We start from the raw sequence: 25,745 nt of genomic DNA, 5'->3' as shown, positions 1-25,745 counted from the left end.
ACACACCAGAGGAAGTGAGGTGGTGACACTTTTCCATTTTAACTCCATGCGTTGCAACCACTGCAGCCAGGACAAAGTAATTTTGCATCTAAGTGATGTCACTGTTTAGGGGTGCTCAAACCAAAGCCCAGAGGCAGTCAGAGATTTGTCCCGAAGTCAAGATTCCAGTTGGTCGCAATGCTAAGACTAAACCTAAACCTCCTGACTCCCAGCTTTGTCACCAAAACACGCTGCCTCCCATGAGAAAATCTGAGTGACCGCTAACACAGGGCAGATTTTAAAGAGTAGTTTTCAACATAAAAACCTCCTCCCAAGCTTTTGCCTATTTCACCAAATAGATTTGGTTGTTATTTCGTCGATACAAAAATGTTAACAGGCAATTTAACTTAATACCATGGTTTCTGGGTCTCACCAACTAGGCAGTGGGCAGGGGTGATATCCCCAGGATGAACAACCTGACAGGTGTTGGCACTGGGGCGGGGAGGGCCTGAGTGGAGGTTCCAGGGAGGTACTTGGTGAGCTGGATGCAGTGGCTTTTTACAAACCAGTGCAAAAGAAGTTCAGGCTTGAACATCCAACGGGGCTATTTTGGTGCATCCTGGCTACCCAAGCTTTCGGGAATGTCTGCACAGGTTCTGCGACTTACATCATGTACATACAGAAGTGACTTTGTACTTTTTCTCCAAAGGAATCTTCTGCCCTATTCTAAAGGTGTAATTAATCCCTACTATTAGTTTTGACTCATTAAATGACTTATTTCTCTCTTTCAAAAAATGTAGTCTTTAAAAAAATGTTAAAGACGATGGGGTTTATTTAGAATTGTGTACATAGTTCCTCCATCAGTCTTGTTCCCTCCCTACACACATACCAAAATAAATTCTCATTCTGGCTCTTTCCTGATAATTATGAAGAGAAGGCAAAGCCCTCAGCTTGAGAGGCTAAATCTGGATGATGGGAGTGTCCCTTCTCTTCTATAACACAGAAATGATGGTGGGAACTCAGGGCCCCAGGCACAAAGAGGGAAGGATCCTATTTGCCTTCTTCATTCTGAATGTGTTCACACAAGATCTCTAAATCTAGGCACAGCCAGAGTTCAAACTTTAGAGCAGGGGCTTCTGATCTTCTAATACCTCTCACTAGTAGCTGTTTGATTTGTTCATTATCTAACAATGTCAGGGAGATGCATCTTTAGCAGATTCTTTTTTTTTGATAAGGAGGATTTACCCTGAGCTAACATCTACTAGCAATCTTCCTCTTTTTTTTTGTATGTGGGCCACTGTCACAGCATGGCCACTGTCAGATGAGTGGTGTAGGTCTGTGCCCAGGAACCAAACCCAGGCCATCAAAGCAGAGCACACCAAACTTAACCACTAGGCCACCGGGGCTGGCCCCAAGCAAATTCTCTTTTAATGATGTTGTTACCTTTCTGTGACTAAATTTTCTGTGACTTTAAGATGGAGGAATGTCTTGAATTTGGCTACAAGGTACGTATCTCATGACATGTACTTTAATGACCTTTACATGAATACAGCACAATGTAAGATTATGCCTCCTTGGCCATTTACAAGGTCACATGATGCCAGGAGACAAACTCTCGCTTCCTGGAAGGCACGAGCACAGCATCCTCGGGCATGACTAATGTGCCATGCTGTACGTGTGCATTCTTCCAGCAACCGTGCTGTGTGTAGTATTCCCCACTCTAAAGATGGGCAAATGAGAGCAGCCTGAAGCTCCTTTTAGGGTTAATGGGACTATCACATAAGTAAAACAGGGAATTAAAGAATTAGCTCTCAGTGAGGATATCTATGAGCAAAGTTCTTGCAGAAATAGTATCTTTCCAGGTCACATTTCCCAATCAAGGTTAGAAGGTTGATTATGTATTAGCATTCTAGATATTTTCACATCTAAAGTCAAGCATAATCTTATGTGTTCATGAAGTAATGTGTTAAAGAGGAATGTTAACATGACACTCATGATATTAATTCCTTTTTTTTTTTTTAGGAAGATTAGCCCTGAGCTAACATCTGCTGCCAATCCTCCTCTTTTTGCTGAGGAAGACTGGCCCCAAGCTAACATACGTGCCCATCTTCCTCTACTTTACATGTAGGACGCCTGCCACAGTATGGCTTGACAAGCGATGCATAGGTCTGCACCCGGGATCTGAACCGGCGAACCCTGGGCTGCCGAAGCAGAACATGCAAACTTAACTGCTGCACCACCAGGCCGGCCTGATATTAATTCTTTTTATATGTATATTTCATCTCTTTTTTTTAGTGGTAAAAGTCTGACAATGATTAAGTCAACTTTTATAGAAAACCAGAGCCCTTATCAGAAGGACTGCAGCTGGTAATTGTGTTAATCAAGGTTTCTCATTTTTAGAAGCATTATGCCCGTTCATGTCAAAACCCATTTGTAGTTACATAGCCCTAGATTTGACATGCACCTGGTCATATAGCCTGGAACTTTCCTTCCTTTGAGGCATTTGAATAGGCCTGAAGGATCTGTAACAGGAGGAAGTGGACCAGAGATGAAAAGAGGAACTAATATCCATTTCCATACCCACAGGCACTTGTAGACACTTATCTCATTTAATCCCCCCCAATCCTATGAAGTAGGTTGCATTTTGAAGATGTGGAAAGTTAGGTACAGAAAGGAGAAATAATTTGCCCCAGAGGTCACCTGGTACAGTATAACCTGGACTGAAAACACATCTGCCTGACACCAAAGACTGAGCTTTTCTCACTACAAATGCTGCTTGCTCTATATCCAAAGTCCTGTCTATAGGGCTCAGAGGGAGATGGTGACATTTCTTTTAGCCCCATGTCCTGCCGAAAGTGGCTAGGTCCAATCAGTCAAAAATATGAAAATACTTTAGTATTTGTATGCAGAAATTTTACCTCAAACTCCAGCCATTTAACTGGCCACAGTGCCAAGCATCTCTCTCTTCGTAATTTTCCCCAGAATAAAATCAAACAGAATTTAATCAGAGGTAAAGTGACCCAAGGATGAGTTTAGCTAGCGTGGACCCTGAGGGGCATGAAACATTCTCTGCCCCCAGGTCCTCCATATCATTTTTTCTCCTTTTCAACATACAGCTGGATCCCACGTGCTACCGGCTGAAGCTGAGGACATTTCAATGATAAACTCTCTGTTGTTAAACCAAGCTGGACACCTTTGTTTTCTTTGTTAGCAAGAGAAATTGCTGCAGAATTGTAAAGCCTTGCAAAAAGACTTCTGTACACTTATCATGTGAACGAACAAACAATTGAAGTCATTTTTAAAAATGTCCAGTTGCTGCACAGCATTGAACAGATACACCACGCAAGGACCAATTTATGGCCAGAAGAAAAAAATTACACTCTTCAAAGCATCCCGTTTGGTGGCAGTCATGATCATTAGTGAAAGTAATATCCATTTAAAAGCAGTAAATGCCTATTTCCAAACAGAATGGACTGGCGTGCAAAGGAGGTGTCATCCCACTCAAACATCTCCAGGCTCCCCAGGGAATCATTATAGTCTGTCATGTTAACTCACTTCCTTCTTTATTTTTCTTCTTTTTCTTTTTCTTCCCTGCTGAATATTATCATCTAAAATCTAATTAAGTACTAACAGTAAACGCGCACAGCAATCACTTCCAAAAAGCAAAACAATCAGACTCAAGAGGTTATATAAAAATATCATTTCTCATAATAAAGATCGAGAGCCCAGATGGAATTGTGACAGACTTCCAAGGGGATTATAATAACTGAAGGTGCTGTCCAGGTAACTAGTTAGTGGAGCCACCATGAATAATAAAATCTTAATAATTTAAAAAGAGTACCCTCTCCCATTTCTACTCCAGTTCTCTTTTCAAGTCTCTTCCTTCTAGCTCTAAGATCTCTAGTCGATAATAATCATAATAATAAAGTCAAGATGGGAAATAACTATTAGATCTCTTCTTTGGTAAAATAGAACAAAAAGGCAATATGACACATGGGAAATTTCAGAATCTGACCCAATGTGGTGATTATTGATATCCAATGAATATTTAATAAAAACATCATGAGTCAGTTATTTTAGACTCAAGTTTTCAAAAAGAATGGATCCCCCAATAAGATTTAATGTATTTATTTTTAAATATTATAAATTAAAGACAAATCCTCAAATATATAACTATATTGAGTAAACTTCTGCTATAACATGGCTGGTAATTAAGGTAAGTCTTATTCATATGTTCCAAAACTAAGCATTTGATCTTATTAAGTTGGTCTTCACATTCTATTTGGATAGTGAATTATTATTTATTCTTCTTTAAGAAAAACCAAGTTAAGACTATTACTCAAGTTTTTGGCAACAAGAGGAGCAAGGATTATAAACAGAACTTTGAATTTACTTTCTTATCTACAGGACTCCCTGAACCACTCAAGAAATAATTCTCCAGTTAACGTAGCTTCTCTCTATCTTCCCAATTTCTAACCAGGGTCCATAAGTAGGCTGGGTCTAGCTGATCTTGGTTGACATTGAACGTGATGATATTTCATTTCAATCAGGTCTCCTTCATGAAAGATGTCTGTAAATGATGAGTTATTAGTCTTGGAAAAAGGGCGAGCAATTAAAAAAAACTGTTGCACTGAACTGGAAATATTTGAGGGTGTGTGCCCACGGAGGAAAGCATGGGGTACTGAGGTCAGTGCAAGAGAGAAGTGAACACAGACTTCAGTGAACATCATAGGAACAAAAACTCATCTATGTCAATGCTCTAAAGAAAAAACAAAGCTATTTTCAGGCAGTTGATGACAGCATTATTATTTTAAACCAAAAGAGTGAAGAATCACAAACATTGGTGTTAAGGACTCTAGAAAACTAATTAAGCATCCTAATTTTATGGATGAGAACACCATGGCCCCAAGACTTGAGAAGACCTGCATAAGATCACATTAATAGCTGGAAGATGACCGAATATAGATATTGGTTCTCTTGAGTCCCTTGTCATTGTCTCTTCTACCACAGATGAGACACGTCTGTATTACATATGGGTTCATTCAAGTCAAGTAAGAATAAACTTGTGCTAGCTACCGAAAAAAGTTCCTACATACATGAAGTCTACTGTCCAGTATAGGACACAGGAAATTAGACTTATAATTATAATACAGAGTGATAAGAACTATGATAGAAAAGGGACAGACTGTTGCTCAAGCAAGGGCACCCATCCCAGACTTGTGGGGTCAGCAAAGGCTTCTCCGTAGATCTACTATCTAAAGGGGTTCCTTGAAGGAGAAGTAGAGATTATATAAGGAAAGGGAGAGAGGAGGAAGAAGCTGTTCTACATGGAGGAAACAGCTGACACATAAGATCACAGCAAAAGAGAACTGTCACGTGTGAGGAAGTGAAAGGAATTCTACATGGTAGGAACCCTGAGTGCCTGGGGGCATGTGGTGAGAGATGGGTCAAGAAAAGTGAGCAGGGCTCACCAAATCCTGAAAAGCTTTATGTCTAGATAAGGAATTCAGGATTGTTCTCGAGATAATGGGAAGATAAAGGATTTGAAAACAGGGTCATATAATGATTGGATCTGCATTTAGAAAGAACATTATGACAGCTGAGCGAAAAAAATGGTAAAGGGGGCAAGTACAGAAGGAACTGAAATAGTACGCTGTTGCAGTAATCCAGAAGACAGAGGGTAGTCAACTAATGCAGTATCTAAGGGGATGGAGAGAGGTGTTTGGATTTAAGATATTCAGGCCATAGAATTAAAATACTTGATGATAAATGGATCTAAACGAATGTGGGTCATTAGGGAAAGAAAGAGTGAAAAATGATTCTGAAGTGTCTGGCCAAAGTCTTGCCTGGCAGGCCTTCTGACACGGAAGCTATGGAGCATCATCCTTCAGGTAAATACTTAGGGACAATGTTACTGACAACAGAAATTCAAGACAGCTCTGTATTTGCTCATCATGAGTGAAACTGTGGAGTTCTGGGCACATGTCAAAGACTCTGAATTCCACAGGAAATCCTCTCAAGTGCTGTACCATGGTTGTGCTCCACTGGGAAACAGTTATAAATCTCTAATGAGACTTTCCCAAGGAAAAAGAAACCTGCCTAACAGACACGCTCCATCTCAAGGCCCTTTCAGCCCCTCCACATTTCCTGGTGCATTATGGGTTGGGGAAGGGGAGTAGTTCAATGTCCTATGCCCTGCTCAGGCAGCATTAGTGGTGATCTCTTCTATTTTCTGGTAGAAGTTGGTTAATCCAAAGGAAGCAGGATTAGGGTTGCTGAATACGAAAAATTAAACTCAGGGAGAAAGATTTACTATCTCTAAATGGATCATCTCAAGGATCCTAAGGTTTTTCAGTTCAAAACTGGAGGAATGAAATGAAGTATGTACTTTTGGGCTGTGGTGTGTCCCAATCCCCACGTAGGACATAATTCAGGTACTCACCCCTTCGCCGCCATTTTCACCTGTGTTGGCAAGCATTTCCTGCAGGGCTCTGACAGAAAGGGACTGTTCCAGCACAAAATTGCAGACGCAGAGATCTGGAGGAACATACTGTGGAAATAAAACCAGAATGAGGATACCTACTCATATCAGTTGGGGATCAGTCATGCAATAACATCTCAAGGGCAAAGAGCCTATGAATCAGAGTGACAGTTGGATGGGTGGATGAATAGGAGTATAAAAGGTGGACCTCTCTTATTCAAGTTAAGACAGCTTTCAAGCTGGATTCTGAAGGAGGAGAAAAAGAAAATCCCCAAGTCTCAAGAGAACAGTGACCAAGGTGTCAGGATCAACCTGAGTGAGGGCTGGTGGCACACACAGAAGAAGAACATACATTTAGCCTTGCTGAGGAAGGAAAAGAAAGGAGAGGCTAATCTATGTCAATGTTTGGGTGGGACCAAAGGAAGAAAGCCACTGGGTTCTCCCCCATAATAATTTGTAAGAGGGCAATGGACAGACCAGAATGTGGCTCTAGACAATAGTGACCACATTTGTAAATCCATTTACTCATTAAGAAAACCTGGATATTGCAGTGTAAAAAGAGGCAATATAGGGGATTAAGAAATATATAAATATAGTTCTGAACAAAGAAATCTCCAGAACTATAAGAACTGATGACCCCTACCACAATCATTCTAATTTATTGTGTGCTCAGTTAATATTATCATATTCCTGCCTGTTCTGGAATATTTCTCAGCAACAGTTAAAGACAGCCTTCTCTGCATACTGACTAGTAAAAGCTAATGCTCACTCAGTACTCTCTGTGCCAGGCACTGTTCTAAGTGCTTTGCACACATTCACTCCTTTAATCCTCACGACCACCCTATAAAATAGGGATTATTATTATTCCAGTTTACATCCACGGAAACTAAGGCACAAAGAAGTTAGGTCACCTGCCCAAGGTCATGGCTTATACTTGGCCGAGTTGGATTCAAATCCAGGCAGTCTGTCTCCAAAGTCCATACACTGAACTCTACACTGTTCCTGCCGCTGATGGAAATATTCAAGGTTTTTTTTCACAACTAGAATATTTTCAATCAGCAAATATCTAAGTATTATATTATATAAACACAGTGCTTGGTATTGAGAGAGAGAGACACACACAAAACAAAATCATCACTCTTCAGGAGTTGACAGTCCAGTTTCACAGGACACGATTTCCTTGGGAACACAGCTTGAAATCACTTTGCACACCATGCCTTTGTTTCCTACATATTATCAGCAAAACATGGACATGGTGAGAATAGTGGGAATGAGGAATGAGGGCCAGGAGTCATCAACAGCTACATCCAACACTCTGAGACAGGTAAAGCTGTTTCCATGGAGCCCCAGCTTAAAAGCTACGCAAGCCTGCTACTAAAGCCCAGATAACCTCTCGGACTTCAGCACTTTCATTTCTACAGTAAAGATAATGGAATTAGTGATCCTGAAGTTCCCTTTAATTTCCAAGTGTCTGTACATTCTTCCTCCCTCTCCACAAACTCAATGCCCTCAAAAGTAAAACAATGTCCCACTTGCTGACCTGCCTACTATTTTCATTATTAAAGTTTTAAGACCCCCTAAGCCAAGAATGAGTAAACCTATTCCAAAGGCTACTGGTCTGTGGGTGACTTACATTCTAAAGACTCTTCCACTCAGGGTCTCTACATCAGAAATCCTAAAAACCTAGTCTTCCTAGAATTCTAGTATTACGGGAATTGCCCAGTTGTCTTTATGAAAATGATGTAACCCAACAGAAACTGTAACATGAGAAGACAACAGCTTTTATTTTACACGTTTCTTGCTTTGTTTTCAGTCTGTTCTTGCCACAGGTAATTAACTCATTTGTATGGGCTTGAGCGAGCAGACAGCTGCGGATGCAGAGCAGAGCTTCACGTCTAGGAAGCAGTTTTAGAGCACACGAAGCATCATTATGAGTAGCATTCAATAATATGAATAAGCATTCCCTTAAAGAGCTTATGCCATAAACATACATTGTCCTACTCAGTCTCCCAAAATATCATGCCCCCTCAGAAGATTTTAGAGGATTTTCCCACGACTTCTTAGACTACCTGGATCTCACCTCACCAGAAGAGGAAGCCAAAAAAGCCAGGATTTGTGTTTCCTCTTCCTCCTCCCCTTCAATAGTGCATGGGATTTGGAGATTTTTCTATTCAGGAATGTCTGCAGTCATGGTTGGTACTTTAAAGGGTGCTTTTTGGCTAATCAATTGCATGATCTCAACATTCATGCTCACTCTTACAAGAATTCTATTCAGCCCATTCTCTTTAAGACAGAAACTTTCACAGCTCCAAATGCTAGAGATCCTGCTCTTACACAAGGCTGTGTGACTTAGAAGTCAGCTTTTTTTCCTCCCTGTGTCTGATTTGCTTGGATGGGAGACACGAGCTCTCCCCAGATATTGCCATCCTCCATCCTGATGCAGGACCACTGATAACATGGACACTAGTCATGCTCCAATTATATGTTTCTTTTCCTTCCAGAAATTAAAAGTTCCAAGGTGGTCATGATTTAATAACTGGTGCAAATGGGTACATTTAAACGGGGAGAGTGAGCACGGGGAAGAAGCATCTTACATGGGAACACTGGATCTGCCACAGGTTTAAATAGTTTCCTTACAGTTTATCTTTTCTACCTCATGAGTGTGGTCTCTGCCTGGACTCTCTATGCTTGGGGATAAGGTCACACCTCTCTGATAGGACACAGAACAACATGTGGGCAGTGGCAAGGGAGGGAACAGGACAGCAGGAAGATCTGGAGAAAAACAAAATTCAATGAGCAAATTGTGACATGAATGGAGTGCAGAGCACAGAGCCATCTGACCTGGCACACCAGCTGCCATCCTTAATTAAACTCCACACCGGCCTGAGCTCCCACCTCCACATTTCCCAAGAATGCGCAAAGGCCTCTCGTCCATCAAAGCTAATTTGCTTGCAGTGTGAGAATCCCCTAGGAGGCCAGCTCATTGTCTCTGTGCTCTGGAGCCTGTGCCTCAGTCACTCTGCCTGGCAGGCATGAGGCATGTGTTTGATGATTCTCAGCACGGAGAGAAGGGCTCTGTTGACATCTGTTCTGAAATAGCTCCTCATCACTCTCCCCAGCCCTGTCCTTAGCCTAGAGAAGCACGACGTTTCCAAATGTCCTACAGAAAACCTTGAGATGCCAGGGCCCTGGGTAAGCCATGAAGTAGGTATCCATTTATCCCCATTCTGTAGAAAATAGTGCAAGGGAAGGCCTACAGACCCTCCATGATCCATACATCTATGTAACATCTTCTTCACTGCACTGAAAGTATTTTTCTGGGGTTTACTAAATCCAAGATGGTGGGAATCTGATATTCCTGTGATTGGATTCATTTAGCATTTTTCTACCTAGCACCTCATAATATACACTCAGCTCTGTACTAGCTTGTACCTGCCAAGCCTTCAGGGAAACGAAGGGGCAGTTAGTTACAAGAAGGGGATTGTCTCCCCTCTATTACACTGTTAGCCACAGTCTGTTCTGGCTTATATAGGTCTTTAGGAAGTGTAGTCTGTTTCACTAGATTGTGGGTATCTTGAAAAATCTGTCTTATTCTACTTTTGGTATCCCCAGTACACAGAACAGCAAGTGCTCAACTTAAGTCTTCCTGAACTGACTCAGTGTCCTAGAAGACTATCTGAGAGTATGTGGCTGTTGGTGCCTGTGGTTGTAGGCACCCACCTGCCTGGCAGAGCCCCTTCCCCAAGTCTCCTGCTCATGATTCAAGAGGCCCTTCTTCTCTTATTGTTATGGGTCTCCTCCCACTTCTCTGTTAATGCATCTGTTTAACTGCATTATCTTTGTAAGTGCATCAATGGCTTTGAATCAAAAGCAATACAGCATATGCTGGTTAAGAATGAATACTGTAGTGTGGGACTGCCTGAGGTCCTATCTCTGTTCAACTACTTATTAGCTGAATGACGTTAGGCAGGTAACTTAGTCTCTCTGTGCTTTAGTTTCCTTATCTATAAAATAGAGATATAATAGTACCTACTTCTTAGCATAGACTGTTTTTGTGTTTAATTGCTTAAAATAGGGTCTGGTGCACAGTAAATACTCAATAAATGTCCAGATATTATCCAGCACAGAGCATTGAAGTCAAAACATCAATAACTCGCTTAAATGTTCATTTACATAGCTAGTATTTTGAAAGTTCCTATATTGTGTAAGAGTAACGCAAAATCTCTACTCTTCAAAGGTTGTGGGGTCTAGTGGAGCACTGGGGAAGCAACGGATAATTTCCAAAGCATGATCCAAAAGGGCCAGAGGTCAGTGAGGAAGCCCACAGAGGTGAAGATGGCTGGGATGGATGGAGGGAAGTGGGGAAGGTGAGGGAGGCAAAGGGAGGTGAGAAGTGAGGCTGAGGAAGAAATAGGCATTAGACTGAGAAGGGTCTTAAGTCCCCTTGTCAAGGATTTTGAACTTTATCTTCAGAGCAATGGGGCACCATTGAAGGAAATTACGCAGGAAGTGATATAATGAAATTTGCATCTCTGGATCATTGCAGGTCCAGTGTGAAGGAGGCTAGACCAAGGCAGAGAAACAAAGTAGGAGGTTGTCACAACAAACTGGTTACGAGGTGACAATGGCACGAATTAAAGTAATGGCAGTGGAGATGGAGATAAGGGGATAAATTTGAACAGTCTTGTGGAGTTAGGAGAGATTATTAATAGGTGATTAATTGGATGTAGGAGATGATAAAGGAGTGGAAGATGACCAGTGGATGGGAAAGAGAGCAAAAAGGATAGGATTTAGCAAGAACAAGCCACACTAAGTAGTAGAAGGACCACATAGACAGTAATTTACATTTGGCAAATTATCCATGGGAATCTCCCAGCTGGCCAACAGAATGATGATGGGAGAGTGGAGAAGTCTCTGTGACTAGGTATGGGTTTCCCTGCAGAGGTCAGCAGAGGTAGGCTCATCTGGGAGAAGAGGAGGAATCTGAACGAATGACACATATTCTCCACAAAAGGAGAATTCCTGGAGACCTAGCAACCCAAGTCAGCCCAATTAACCTCATTTTCATTTCCCCTGTCCATCAAGCAGTCAGCCAGTATTTAGAGAACATAATAATATACATTTAGTACAATGCTAACTGCTATGGGAAATGAAAGAGAAAAGTAAGACACGATTTCTATCCTTTAAGAAACTTTTAACCTATTTGAAGAGGCAGATCTACTGTACATGAGACTTTATAAAACAATACAAAAGAGTATATTCATTGATAAATTGAGGGGTATGAGTTATACATCCTGTAGGACCCAGAAGCCCTCTCAGTGATGTTATGATTAGGAAGGCCAGCCCAGGCTGCAGCTTGTCCTGAAGAGGGTTTATGTTGGCAAGGAGCTCCTGGCATGTAGCAAGAACTCAATTGTTTTTAATGAATGAACAAAATGGGAGAGGTTTTTTTTTTCATTTTCTTGTGTGTATTCTCTCCTGTTTAGACTTCCATTAGTTGAAGCAGCATTTTAAAATAAGGACTTTACAGAACCTCTGTCCTTTCTTCTCTTTGCTTTTCCACCCAAAGAAAAAGGTCAAGTATTTGGGAGTATCATGAGTCAGTAAAGGGATTAAGCAGAAGAAAGAAAAAACAGTGGGTAACTCCTGCTTGCTGATTTTTTCTACCTATACCTCCCACTCGAGTCCCAGGACTGAGTAGTTAGATGAATGCCATTGATGTTGTATTATACTTATGTGCTGATGGGTTTACACGGATGCAGTCCTACTGCCAAAGGTAGGCTGCAGACTCTTAACTGCAAGGTGAATTTCTAATGTCAATCACCTAGGGAAAAGGGGTGACTGTGACAACAGAGGCCAGAACTAAGTAAGAGTAAGCAGGGCTGAATTAGCTGGGACAAGTGAATCTCACATTCCTGGATCTGCATTATGGAGAGTCAATATAGCCAGTGGGGTATTCTTGGGTAGTACATTTTACAGAAGCATCCAACCAGTGACAAGTCTGAAGGTAGGAAGTAAGGGACTTGGGCAGGTCATTCTTTCCTCTGGGGTTCCATGTAAACAGAGATAGGAACAGTGAGCAGGTTAACTGTGTAAGAATCAGAACATTTAAGCCAGAATGTTGGAATACACTGGAACTTCCACCTTTATTTTTCTTGTGTTATTCCTTAGCATTTAATAGATTTTTTTGAAGTTCTAACCTGTTTTGGTTGGATGATGTAAATTGAGGAAAGAATTTTCGTTTACAAGTGAGTCAAAACATTAAAGAAAGCAAGGTGCCTCCATATGGCAAACAGGATGGTAATAGGAATAATCATCAGACGGAAGAAGCACAAGACAGCAGCAAAACTCAGGGGGCAAAGCTGGGGGTCCTTGACCAGTCAGCCCTCACCAATAGGACATCTCTATTCAGGGCTAAGCCTTGAAACTTCTGAACTTTATTATGGAGGACAGTATCTCAATTATCTTCTTCATGCTCTTTTCACGCTGCTTGAGACTGCCCAGTCCAGGAATAAATTTGGCCAGTGATCATTCTCATGGCTCTAGATTTCAAATTGTGTATACTAAAGGATTCTGTTTCTCCAGGGGCACTAGGTCTGCTAGTAATAGGCAGAGCTGGACTCAGTCCCCAGTGGCCTGAATTCTACATGCATTATGTTTGTTCCATTTTATCACACTGCCTCAAACATGACTGATAACCACCTCCCTATGATGGCCTGATGTAGTCCTACTCAAAGACCATGGATGAGAAGACTTTTCAAAGCCATCTGGGGCAGAAAATTATTCTGTCCTCCAGGAAATGTTTCAAGTCAAGCAAGGCCACATTGGCTAGAGCGTGGCATTGGACAAGACCAACTTCCCATGGAATAGCATCAGGATAGCCAGAGATGGAACATGTAGCTTGTATTCCAGGAGTTTTAAGCAGTTTATAGACATTATCTCATCCACCTGAAGCAGACATGAGCTCATCTGTGGACTTCCTCTCTACTATTGATAATACATAATTATTTGTATTGTGTTTATACTTCAAAGGCAGAGCCAGTCATTAACCAAACTAACACCCAAATCCTGCCCCAACCAAGTTTTAAGGATCCATGCAGTTAAGTGCTTTTTAAGCCTACCTTTGTCATCTCTGCTAAGTTTCTGATAGATAATAATGAAGAAAGTTCTGTAACGAATGTTTAAATCTGAAGCTGTTGCCCAGTCTCTGGATTTCTACAAAAATAGATGACGGCTTTGCACCTGCTTTAGAAGTGGGTCAACTGAGATACAAAGGAATTAGGTAAAACTTACATGAGCAAGTGGAGAAACAAGGATAGAATCCATATATATATTTTTTAAATGTATCTACCTATCTATACAATTGTACCAGGTATTGTGCTAAATTCTTTATAAATATTATCTCATTTAACTCTTACCTCAACCCTTTTAGGGAAGAGATTATAGCCATTTTACAGATGAGAAAACTGAGATGCAGAAAGGTTGAAACACTTCCCCACAATCACATACTAGGAATAGCATTTACATCCAGAATTTCAAATTCAACTCTTTCTGACTGATACCATGTCAATGTCCCTGAAGAGAAGGTTCTCATCTCCATGCAAAGGTTGTAGAAGTCTAATCTTACGAGGCTACTTCCTCCCAACTCTTAAACTTTAATAAAAAGTTAAGGACTTCATATTAGGTTCTCGACTATCTCAGAAAGACTTCTCTATGTTGCAATGGTCACTGGGAATGCAACCACTACAGACTGCAGCTAGTTGGACTATCAGGGCATAAGAGCTTTATAACATTGAGATTCCTGGTAAGAAAGATCATTTCCATCTTTGTGCAGTTCTAAAATCTGAGACTGACTTACCAGGTAAGCTCTCTCTTCCAAAAGGCAATTCAACACTGGGCATGACAGGGCAAGTTTCCACGCAGGACATACACGTGTAGATTTTCAACCGTGTATATCCAGATTGTAAACATTTTGAGAGAAGAGAATTTGCCCCTGTGTTAAGAACTGTTATCATGAAACAAAGTTAAAATGTATAAAACTTTGCTTGAGTTTTTTTATTTTTTAATATTTTGCTATGTTAAGGGTAGAGGGTCTTTCTGAATATGTATATAGAAACGAATCCAAAACAGTTGCGTTCCAATTTTTACTTGGAATTCGCTAACAAAGCTGTTATACGTAAACAGTAAGGTACACAAAATTTAAACTTATCGCTGGAAAACACTCTTTTCTGAGAGGAGAGGAGGAAGATGCCAGAATCTTTTAAAAGAATAAAGTGAAGAAGGCTCCTTTTGCTGGCTGGGGAATCAACCACGGAATGCGATGCTCTCAGTGTCTCGAGGTGGTTCTTCCTCCCGGGGTGAGCGAGCTGCCCTGGGAGAAGTGACAGCTGTGGAAAATCACTACCACGGCACAAGGAGCCTCACTAGGCAGAGGGACTCCCAGCCATGAGCAGAGCGATTGCAGCATCTGATGCCATGCTGGCCTGAGGTTTACTCCAAGTCAAGAGGGAGTATGCAGAAAGAAAGGGATGAAATAAGTTGATCATACACAAAGAAAAGGACGAAGGTTATCAAGTTATAGAAAGGTGTTGATATTTTAAAAAATAAAATAAAAAGCTTCTATGAGGGCATTAAATATTTACTTAAGAAGAACACTTGCTGAACCGTTTCCTAAGTAAGGGATGCACCACTGCCACCTAGAAGCAGGAAGTCCAAATTGTAGGACAAATATCCTTTGTCAAAAGTCTTGCCCAGAAATGCCAACCTAAAGTTACAAAAAAACTAAAAACACCCACAATCACTGTTTCTTTTTCTCATCCCTCAAATGCCCAGATATTGGTTGTTTAATTGACAGATCCATGACAGTCTAGCCTCGGCTCAGGAGAATGTTTATTAATTCAAGCGAGAGCAACACTTGCAACATCAATTATCCTTTTGATGAATCTCAGAGATTTCTCACAAAACTATGACAAATAAGCTCGTTCTGGAAGCATTAATGCAGAAACATGGTGGGCCCAAGAATCTCCTGGGTAAGAGTGCTAACATTTCAGATTCCTGGGACCCTTCTACAGGTAGGTACTTTAAAATAATATTGCAGGTGATTCTGAAGCAGGGGGTCTCTGAACCCAATTTGAGCAACTGGACCAAACAAGTAAATTCAGGTCCCCGGAAAGTAACTGATTCTTCCTCTTGATCCTTCATTAAAGAGTTCAATTCATCAAAATACCTGAATCTCTTTCAAATGAATAACACAGCAATCTGAAATCCAATTATTGTCATTTTTATGCTCTTGCCTGATAGGGCCCCAACCAAAAGTAATGCTAAGGTGCCCTGGACATCTATATTCTGCCAAGCATCAGTTGTTTCTGGCACAGTTAGGAAGAATGTTACCAAGAGCCTGGCAAAGATTAGTGCTGTGAAGCTTGTGTTCTTTAAAATAAGGAAGAAGGGGCAGCCAAAGATTCAGAAACAAAACGCTGGGCAGCTGGCTTGTAAAACTGCCTGCTGGGAAAAAGCATAACTGACAGGCGGGATGGTTGATTTGGTTCGTGATTGAGCCAAGTTTTTCTCCCTGCCTGGCATGGTCGGCATGTTAAATATCAAAGGCGCCAAAAGGTGGAAACTTGGAACACTGGCACCTGGAAAAACAAGCTGTGCGGAAGAGCAGCAAATAACACCTAATGTTTATGGACAGAGATAAGTGAAATGACGACTCTTTATAGGGTCCTAAAAATACACGGCCGTAAATAAAACTCTAGCTGAATCAGTAGCACAGTTAATACGACAAGCTCTGTGGATAGGTACTGGGACCCTAAATTCCCTAGTTTTCAATGGGAGCTACTATGAGAAATGTGAAGTTGTTGTTCTAAAGATAAGACAAAGATATTCAAAAGCTTATATGTCAGAAAAAAAGAGATCAGGAAAGAGGAAAGGCAGCATGTCAGAAAAGAGATGAAAATAGTGTGCATGTTCCGTGTTCCATGAATAAGGTAGGGGTGTGAGCATCAGCTAGAGGAGGAGCCTGGGCTACATGTTGGAATTAGAATGAAGTGTAATAGGCAGAAATAGCAAGAGATGGGTGAAAGCTGAAGGCGGCAGGCTAATAGGAAAGTCTAAGCTCAATCTAATGTTTATGTTTCAGTCTTGAGCTTGGTTTTAGTTTTGGCGGAAGGAACACTGACCAGCATTGCACCTCCCACAGACTCCTTTGCTATTTCGCTTACTCTCCTCCCTCTTGAGTGATGATGTGGTGGTTAGAGAATTTAGAAACCATGGTGAGGCTATTCTCTACAACCAAGGCAGTGGTATTCAGCAGCTGCAGGGCAGGAGAATGTGTCTCTCTTGCCCTTTTCACTGCATAACAGGAAGGGGAAGACTGAGGAAAGCATTAGGGGGCACCCACAAGAGCTGAGAAGATGCCAAGCTGGAACTAAAGGCTGACAGACAGAACAGACACTGAGTGCCCAAAATTGGTGCTGTGCCTTTAGGTTCAATTGTCATCAGCATCACTTATCTTTTTGGGAAAACCTCCAGGTACTGGGTCCTGCCTTAACTGCAGCCCCACCTCTAGAACACTCACGGACTCAGGATCTGAAGTGGGCACAAAGCTCAGGGTGACAAAGGGCAAGGACAACAGCTTGGCTTCCAAATGGCTTGCATTTTTTTTCCAATGCCTCCTTCCCACTCTGAAACTGAATCCAAATTCCAATGTGGAAATGAAGTTTTTATTTTCTGTCCCCTACATGAGTTGTTGCTTTGATAGAAATAAGCATATCACTATACACTAAGTTCTAGGTTAAAAATTTGGGGAGGGGGGCAGGAGTATATGGATAGATATTCATAAAATTTTCAGTTTTAAAAAGGTTTTGTGGAAATGAATAACAGTTATAAATACTTTTCTCCAATATGGAAGAAGTCCTCCCATACTCTCATACAGAACTAGATCCAACCTCTCTACCTGCCTCATAGTGTCTGAGCTAAATTAATACCACTAAATGTTTACATTTACAAGTTTAGTACCACGTGCAAGGATTAGCACTACATACCCCCATTTGCAAGGGGGCATGCAGTCCTTACCACAGATATTTTACAACATATATGTAAGGCAGGGATTTAGTACTGCTAGCCAGAAGCTGCATGAGTTAAAAACGTTCATTTAATAATAACATTGCTTCAGTGGAATGGTAATAGAGAGACCTAGCATCTCCTCAGGCTATATCTTCTTCAACAGTATCATCTTTACCAGGAAGCATTCTAAGTATGGAGGATGGACAATCATCATAATGTTCATTGAACTGTGGAGATCTGTTGGATCCCATTCTCTTCGAACCCTCCGCCATTGAAGTCACTGACGCCTTTCACTCAGGACATTAGCCAGCTCTGATCAACACAAGGAAACCCTTAGGAGACTCAGTCACCTTCTACTTGAACCCAACCCATCACTCAGCATGGTGAAGCCGGCCAGGAAATATGTCAGTTCTGCCTCTGCCAACCATCCAAGTTCACAGGACTGGGCATTCAGTTGAGTTCCCTTCCTCTGCTCTGCTAAGTAACTAATCCAGAGGTTCTCTACCAATAATGAGGACAGGGAACAGTGTTGCAGGACAGATTATAGCCTTTCCTTTCTCCTCCTCTCCTGAATAACCAGGAGTTACCTCCAGTACATGATGATTGAGTTAATTTGGCACCATGAGAGAGAATGAACACATTGATAGAAACTGATGGAGCAATACCACACCTCAAAAAAGGAAAGTCCTTGCTCATGGTGACCTAAGCAAAGTCTATCACACCCTATCAAGACAAATGCTTCAAATTAGCTGGTTGCTTTCCAGTAGCATTTGTCCTTATGTTCTCAGCGAACAAGATGGAGATGAAAACCATGTTTGGCTTTCTATTAAACTTGTACATTTTGGGAAAGAAGCAAGTTCATTCATTACTATAGCAACTAGAAACTTTCCATGGCAGGCTGTAGGTGAGTTTGAACGTAATGCTAATGAAGTCAACGTCATAGCTTTGCTTCATTTTAGATGACATCTGCACACCTAAACTGGCTAGCTACCTTATCATTACTTAGTCAAACAAGGGAACACCCGTGTAAGGCCAATGGCTACAAATTCAGCCTTGCCACAATTTCTGCAAGTGTGGTCTGAGGACCACCTGCATAAGAATTGTGTGAGAGTTTGCTTTAAAAAAAAAGCAGATTTCTGGCCCCACCCAAGGCAAGGATGGGGATTGAAAGATACGCTTGTTCAAGTTTGAGAACCACTCCTCTTCAGGGTGAGCTCTGTGGGATGCTGCCCAGGCTTATCATTTCTATGGATAAAGCATTCTTGACATAACTCACCTGGGAAATCAGGGAGTGAGCAAAAACACAGTGCTCATTTTTCAACTTGAAAAGTGACCAGAAGAGCTTGTGGAAACTTTCTCATGAACATCAAAAAGTTCTCATCTTTCTTGGCTGTATTTTTCACAAAAAAATAATACTTTTTAGCTGTTTACTGAAGATTTTGCTGACTGATACTGTTAAGCCTCCTTGTGTACACTCAGTCTCAGAGCTTGCATTAAATTCTAAAAACTCTCCTCATCTTTAGGTAAATGAAGTGAAATTGTTTGAACGTAGCTTCCACAGCTTATCAGGGGACTAATTCAAATTTCAAGTCTCAAGTGACCGCTCTTGGGATGGAAAAGGTGGGGTACAGATCAGAGAATCCCCCCTCTGTGCTCTGAGGCAGGAGCACTCCCGATCCATCCCGAAGAGAGGATGATCTATTCCATTCTGAAGGAGAAATACCTTGGGATGTATAGTGATGTGCAAAAGTAGGGCCTGAGGCAAAATTCCTTGATGAAAGCGCTCCAGTAAGAAATGGATCATTAGGTCAAGGGTTTTTTAATTTTTTCAACCACTCTACAGCTAAAAACCAGCTGTTTCAGGGAAGCTTATGAGCAGCTTTCTTGTACTAGTTCTCATCTGGTAAAGGCTTTGGGTAAAGCTCAGCTGGGTTGAACTGGAATGGAAGAAAAATGATTTGAAAACGTCCTAATAGAGAAAGCAGCTAACTCCTGGAGTGACTGCATTAGGACCACTTTGTAATCATTTGCTGAAATAATTTGGATGAAGAAAAACAAATTAATTCTCCATAGTGTGTTGAATTATTTAAAATCATCTATTTGCTGCATGCAAGGAAATTAAGAACAAACAAGATATTGTTTGCAAATGATTCGTAAAATGTTTCAGTTCGTATCATTTGTTCAGGCCACCAAAGAGACTGAAACTTTAAAGAATGAAACTAAGGAATGAACGACTGAAAAGGAGAAATAAAATCGTCAACTTAAACGTCTGAAAATCTTAACTTCTAAAACAATTTTAAACATTTCCTTTACAAAACTCTCATGTGGCAGACAGGGAAACCAGACTTGAGAGGTTATTTTGCATAACATTTTACAGCAAGTGGGAGGGAGAGCAAAACCAGATCTCTCAAATCACTATCCAGTGTTCTTCATAAACAATAGTTTAATCTATGAATTATCAATATGCACATAACTTCTAAAGATCACATAAAAGGTCATAATCATGACTTAGGTTTTAAAACACCCATGCAGAATAAAAATGATAGATGCAACATGGCTTGGGTTCTTTTTTTTTTTTTTAAGGAAGATTAGCCCTGAGCCAACATCTGCTGCCAATCTTCCTCTTTTTGCTAAGGAAGACTGGCCCTGAGCTAACATCCATGTCCATCTTCCTCTATGTTATACACGGGACGCCTACCACAGCATGGCTTGCCAAGTGGTACCATGTCCGCACCGGGATCCCAACCAGCGAACCCTGGGCCGCCGAAGCAGAACGTACGAACTTAACCACTGCTCCACCAGGCTGGCCCCAGCTTGGGTTCTTAAGGTGCAAATTTTAACACAAATGTAATGCCTCATTTTTCTTCCACGTAAAAGCAACAACTAGGAAAGAGATGTTCTCCTAATCACAGAAAAAAAGGCAAGTCTTTGTGATCTAATTAGTAAGTTCAGGAGTTGATGGAGGAAGAAAAAATACTGCTAATGGAGATCAAAATAGCAGCTCTTAGTCTGAAGAGCAAAGTACTAATAACGCTGCAGAGGAGCGCGGGTATGAATAATACCTACTCGGAATTCACCTGGGGCCATTTGCCTGCTGTGAACAAGTAAATGACAAACGAACAGCAGAGCTATGGTGCCACTTTACACACTGAATAAATTCTTTGTGAAGATTCCCACCACTGAGGTACAGACTGTCTTTAAACAAAAGAGTGGGCTGATATTGCCTCAAGCAGCTAAGTTATCCCGACAGTATGAACAATTCAAGTAGGAAGGACAATGTAGACGAGGAGAGATCGCAGGGTTAAAAGGTTGGACTCTTTTTTCTTTTTAACTAGATCCTCACATCCAGCAAATGACAAACGCATTCATGAACTTGACATGTGTTGCACTCAACTTTTATGCTATTTCTTTGGATAGTTGTTTCCCTTTTCATCTCTTGACTGTTAGAAATAGCAGAGCATGAGGCTCAATGTGGAGGTAGAAATGGGAAGAAAACTTCTGGAAAGAGAACATTTTAGCTGCTAATTGAGAAGAACTGGAATGTGCAGCCACAGTTTTCAGAATCTTCGCACAGTTAGGATTGTATTATAACCCTTCGACTTGATGAATTCATGTATGGACCAATATGCAATGAACCTTTTTATCCTGCCTGCACAGAACAATAATAGTGCCTGGCCCAGTTTGAACAACAACTCAATGTAGGGTAGCTTGTGAATGCAGAGAGCCTACCCTGGTCCTCCAGGACCCCACCAGAGGGCCAGCCCACTGTACATACAAAGCTGTACAGAACACGCCCAGCTACCTCTGTTCACCCCGACATGTTGGACAGCAAGGCTTGAACCTGCAAACAGGTACTCCGGCAGCTAAGAGAAAAAGAATGTCTGGTCTAATAGAATGACCATCCAGCTTCCATTTTCCTGCCTGTCACTGCATGGGCGCCATCCTCCAGAATATTGCCAGATTAAACCCATAAAGGCTGGTACCTCTGTTTTCTTGAGACAACTACTACTGTGTCAATTCCCTGCTGTATTATTTTTCCCCTTCTGTCTTCTCATTTCCTTAATGTTCTCACCTTCCCAATCTCCTGACCCAGCCCATTCCCCCTTCCAAAGCTGCAGCAACACCTACTCCATGATCAACACTTTCCATCATCCACTCACTGTCTTCTCCCTGAATACTGCCCCACCAGACGAAACCAGCTCCTCCCAAAGGACGCACTTCCCTTGGGGATCTCCCCATTCCCAAGGACTTCCCAATTGGGAATCTCATCCTAGTTCCCTGAGGATGCTCATTCTCACATACCTCAGGTAACTCAGGGTTAGAAGGTGAGGTCTGTGTCCTTCTCCGGCCCACAAGTTAACTCCTTCTTTAAGCTTTCTTTCCCTGGCAGCATCACCCTCCACTCCCTCCCTTATTGCTGTTTGCGTATTTCCTGGATCTGCTCTTCACTGAAATTTCTAGCTCCTTTCCATTCTTGCTACTGGTGATTTGAACATTCACATTATTATTTGTTGTATTTGTTCCCCCAAAATATATGTTGACGTCCCAACCTCTGACATCTGTGAATATGACCTTATTTGGAAATAGGATCTTTGAAGATGATGAAGGTGGGGTCAGTAGGATGGAGTCCAAGCCAACATGACTGAAGTTTTTATAAGAGGAAAACAGCATGTGAAGAGAGAGAAAAAGGCCACGTGAAGATGGAGGCAGAGACTGTGGTCATGCCGCCATGAAACAAGGAGCACCTGAGGCTACCAGAAGATGGAATGGGCAAGGAGGGATCCTCTCACAGAGGGAGCATAGTTCTGCCAACACCTTAATTTCAGATTCTGGCCTCCAGAACTGTAAGGGAATAAATTTCTGTTATTATAAGCAACCCAATTTGTGAGAATGTGTTACAGCAGCCCTAGGAAATGAGTATACTCTATGAAAACTTGTCATATATTATGGCCTTTCAGTTATTTTGCTTCCTCTTTATCAATGGTCTTCTACACTTCAATTCAGCCACCCTCTCTCACGGTCATACACCCAGGTCCTGTTTTCAGTCCAGCTGCTCCACTCTTCACTTTCTGATTGACACATCCCACTGTCTAACCATCCACTCAAATCCACCTTGCTTGCTTACTCACTCAACTACTCTCATCATTATTTTTCTCTCTTATTCCTTTTCACTACCAGTCTCCTCCTATCTTTAGTCCTGTCCTCATTCAGCTTAACTCCCAAGATTTCATGGTCCAGTCTCCCCAACTCTTTTGCCCCTTTGTCCTTTATCACACTCACCTGGCAAACTTCAACCCTGGCGGAATTTAAGTATTCACTTTCTTTGTGCCTGTGCTTGGAATGCTGAGGACTGCTGAAGATGACATGATTCAGCAAATTGGCAGCACAAAAAACTCCTGGTTACCAAACTCAACTGGCCCTCAAGCCTGGGCCATCACACTGCTCGGCAATCCTACTATTCTTCTCTAGGCAGCTCACTCTCCAAACTTTCTGCATAAAACCTATAGATCTACTCCCATCCTTACCTCCTTTCTTCCTATTCAAAGCAATATGAGTTCTTCCTTTAAATGAAAGTCAGTTCCTCATCTCTATTTTTAATACCAACCCTTTCCACCACATCAGCAATTTTCACACTAAACCATCCCTACCCTCTCCTGTATCTCTTCCTTCTCCTTCTCCACTTGTACGTTCCCATCAGCATTTAAACAAGCTTAAGTCTTTCATACTACATTTCCTGAAAATATTTCCATCCTCAGACCCTCTCCAGCTATCACTTTCTCTCTTTCAGAGATCTTTGCACTGGTTGTCTTTGACTTTCCTCCTACTATTCACCCCCACTAAAAAGCCTTCTGCCCTCATCACCCCTTTAAAAGAGCTCTCACCAAGATTGCAATTGGCCTCTATGTCACTACATCTAATGGACACATTCCATCCTCATATTGCTTGACCTCCAAGTGGCGTTCTTGCTTAATGACTGTGTTCCTTCTTGACACTCTTCCCTTGGTTTCTATGACTTCTATGACATTACACTTGCTTATTTTCTCTCTGATTTCTCAGGATTCTCCTCCCTATTCTCTGTGCTGTATTTCTCCTCCCACATTCATTTTTAAATATTTACATTTTCCAGGGCCTCTTCTCTTTTATTCTTAATCCATATTATTTCCACTCACTCTCACAGCTTGATTTACTATCCTTAATCAAATATCTCCTAAATATTATCTCCACCTCAACCTCTCTTCTGAACTTCTGATCCATAGAGCCAGATGCCTGTCAAAATTTCCTTTTAGAAGTCTTCCAGGCATTTTGAATTCAATATGTCCCAAACTCAGTCCATAAACATCATCACCACCCTCTGTTGTAACTTACTCCTTCTCCAATATACCCTCTTTAATTAAATAATATGCCATCTACAGGCAGCTAAAGCCTGTAATTCTAGAGTTACTCTTGACTCCTCTCACTTCAATCCCCTTGCCATCCTATGAATTCCATTAACCACACTTGAATTCAATTTAATCCCTGTCTATTCATCTCCTTTTTACATATGAAGAACCTATACAGCTTCCACAAGTTAATGTTTTCCTCCGACAATCAGCACCTGTTCATGTTAAGCTCCCTTCCTTGCTACTTCAAAATCTGTGCCCTCACTCCCTCTCCTTTCTTTTGCATATGCCAAAGCTGCACTCGATTTAATCCCCTGACTAATAGTGTCATCTATTAGCTCTCTTTTACAACCTCAATCTCTCCTTCTCTAGAGCATCCTTTCTCTCTACCTAGAAACATGCTTGTGTCTCTCATCACAGAAACTCCTTCTTGATCATCTAGATTCTGCTTCAACACCATTTTCTCTTCTTCCTTTGAACACTCAAAGAGTAATGAATACTTACTCATGAAGTTCCGGTTCAGGTAAAGGAAGAGAGGCTTATAGAAGAATAACCCTCCTGACAATAACAGCCATAAATTCTAAAATGATATTTTTTAAAAAACTGTTTGAAGGTACCGAAGAGTAATCTAAAGCTGGTGGGAATATGACTCTTGAAGAATGGGAAGTCAACTAGGTGATATTCACATTTAATTAAATTTTCCCCTGAGGGCACTCCTCTGTTCATGGGACTCATGGGGGATAGATCTCAAGAAAAAAGCTGCTGCAGAGTCAGAGGCCTCAGTTTGGGGCTGTCAGAATGTCAGAAAATTGAGAAGGAGCATGCTGAAAAGGAGGGAACCACCATAGATGAAAACCCAAAATCAACAGACAAATTCCCCTCAAGTTTTTGGCCAACTGATCAAATGCACAAGGTAGTATGCCAAGTATCCAATGGAAAGAAACAGCTGGAATGCTAAAAAAAGAACGAAGGTTTCAGCAGCTATTCAGTTTTGGAGTGTCAGAATTTGGTGTTCAAGTCTTGCTATCTAGAGGGGGTTAGGAATCACTTCAGGATCTTCATTAAAGTCCAGTAGGGCTACATCCCAAGGCCAATTACTATATCCCACAATTAAAGGCCAAACTAAAATAGGCCAAATCTCCACAAGGTCAAGGAGCTCCACCAGTAATTTAACTGCCTGCTAGAACAAAATACAATACTCTCCAGGAGAAGAAAAGAGAAACCACAATAACTACAAAATATCACCTACAATCTTCAGTATACAATAAAATAATTACTAGATTTTCAAAGAAATAGGAAAATGTGATTCATAATCACGAGAAAACACCAGTCATTAGGAGCAGATCCACAGATATCCAGATATTGGCATTGGCAGTCAAGAATTTAAAATAACTATTAATGAATTTATCAGGAAAAAATGAGAATAATAAAAGAACAGAATGAGAATTTAAGGAGAATATGTAAAACCTTAGAAATAAACTACTGGAAATTTTATAATTTTAAAATGCAATACAATAAAAAATTCATTGGAAGGAGTTAATAGCACATTTACATTAAAGCAAAGAATCAGTAAACACAAAAGTAAGTCAATAGAAATTATTCAAACTGAAGCACAGAGAGAAAAATTGTTCAAGAAAAAATAGAGTTTTAGTGAGCTATGGAACAATATAAAACAGTTTAATATATAAGTAATTGAAGGTCCAGAAGGAGAGAGTAAATGTGGCAGAAAAAATATTTTAAGAAATAATGGCCTTAAAATTTCCAAACTTGATTTAAAAAACCCAAGAGATCCATAAAACTCAGCAACATCTGGGCAGGATAAATACAAAGAAAACTAC

The 25,745-nt window shown here is 41.1% G+C and overlaps 1 protein-coding gene across 8 annotated transcripts in view; it reads right to left on the bottom strand.

Moving 5' to 3' along the window:
• The window catches only part of RYR3 (ryanodine receptor 3), a 484,911-nt gene that overhangs the window by 305,761 nt on the left and 153,405 nt on the right, over nucleotides 1–25,745 (bottom strand). For all 8 annotated transcript variants that reach the window (XM_070503827.1, XM_070503874.1, XM_070503852.1 and 5 more), the window contains exon 3: nucleotides 6,422–6,529. In XM_070503827.1, coding sequence (XP_070359928.1) covers nucleotides 6,422–6,529 — 108 coding nt within the window. The remainder of the gene's footprint in view (nucleotides 1–6,421; nucleotides 6,530–25,745) is intronic.

The sequence above is a fragment of the Equus asinus genome, chromosome 2 (genome assembly GCF_041296235.1).
Source record: "Equus asinus isolate D_3611 breed Donkey chromosome 2, EquAss-T2T_v2, whole genome shotgun sequence".
Taxonomy (NCBI): domain Eukaryota; kingdom Metazoa; phylum Chordata; class Mammalia; order Perissodactyla; family Equidae; genus Equus; species Equus asinus.
Note: the sequence above shows the minus strand (reverse complement) of the source record. Positions and strands in the feature narration are given on the sequence as shown.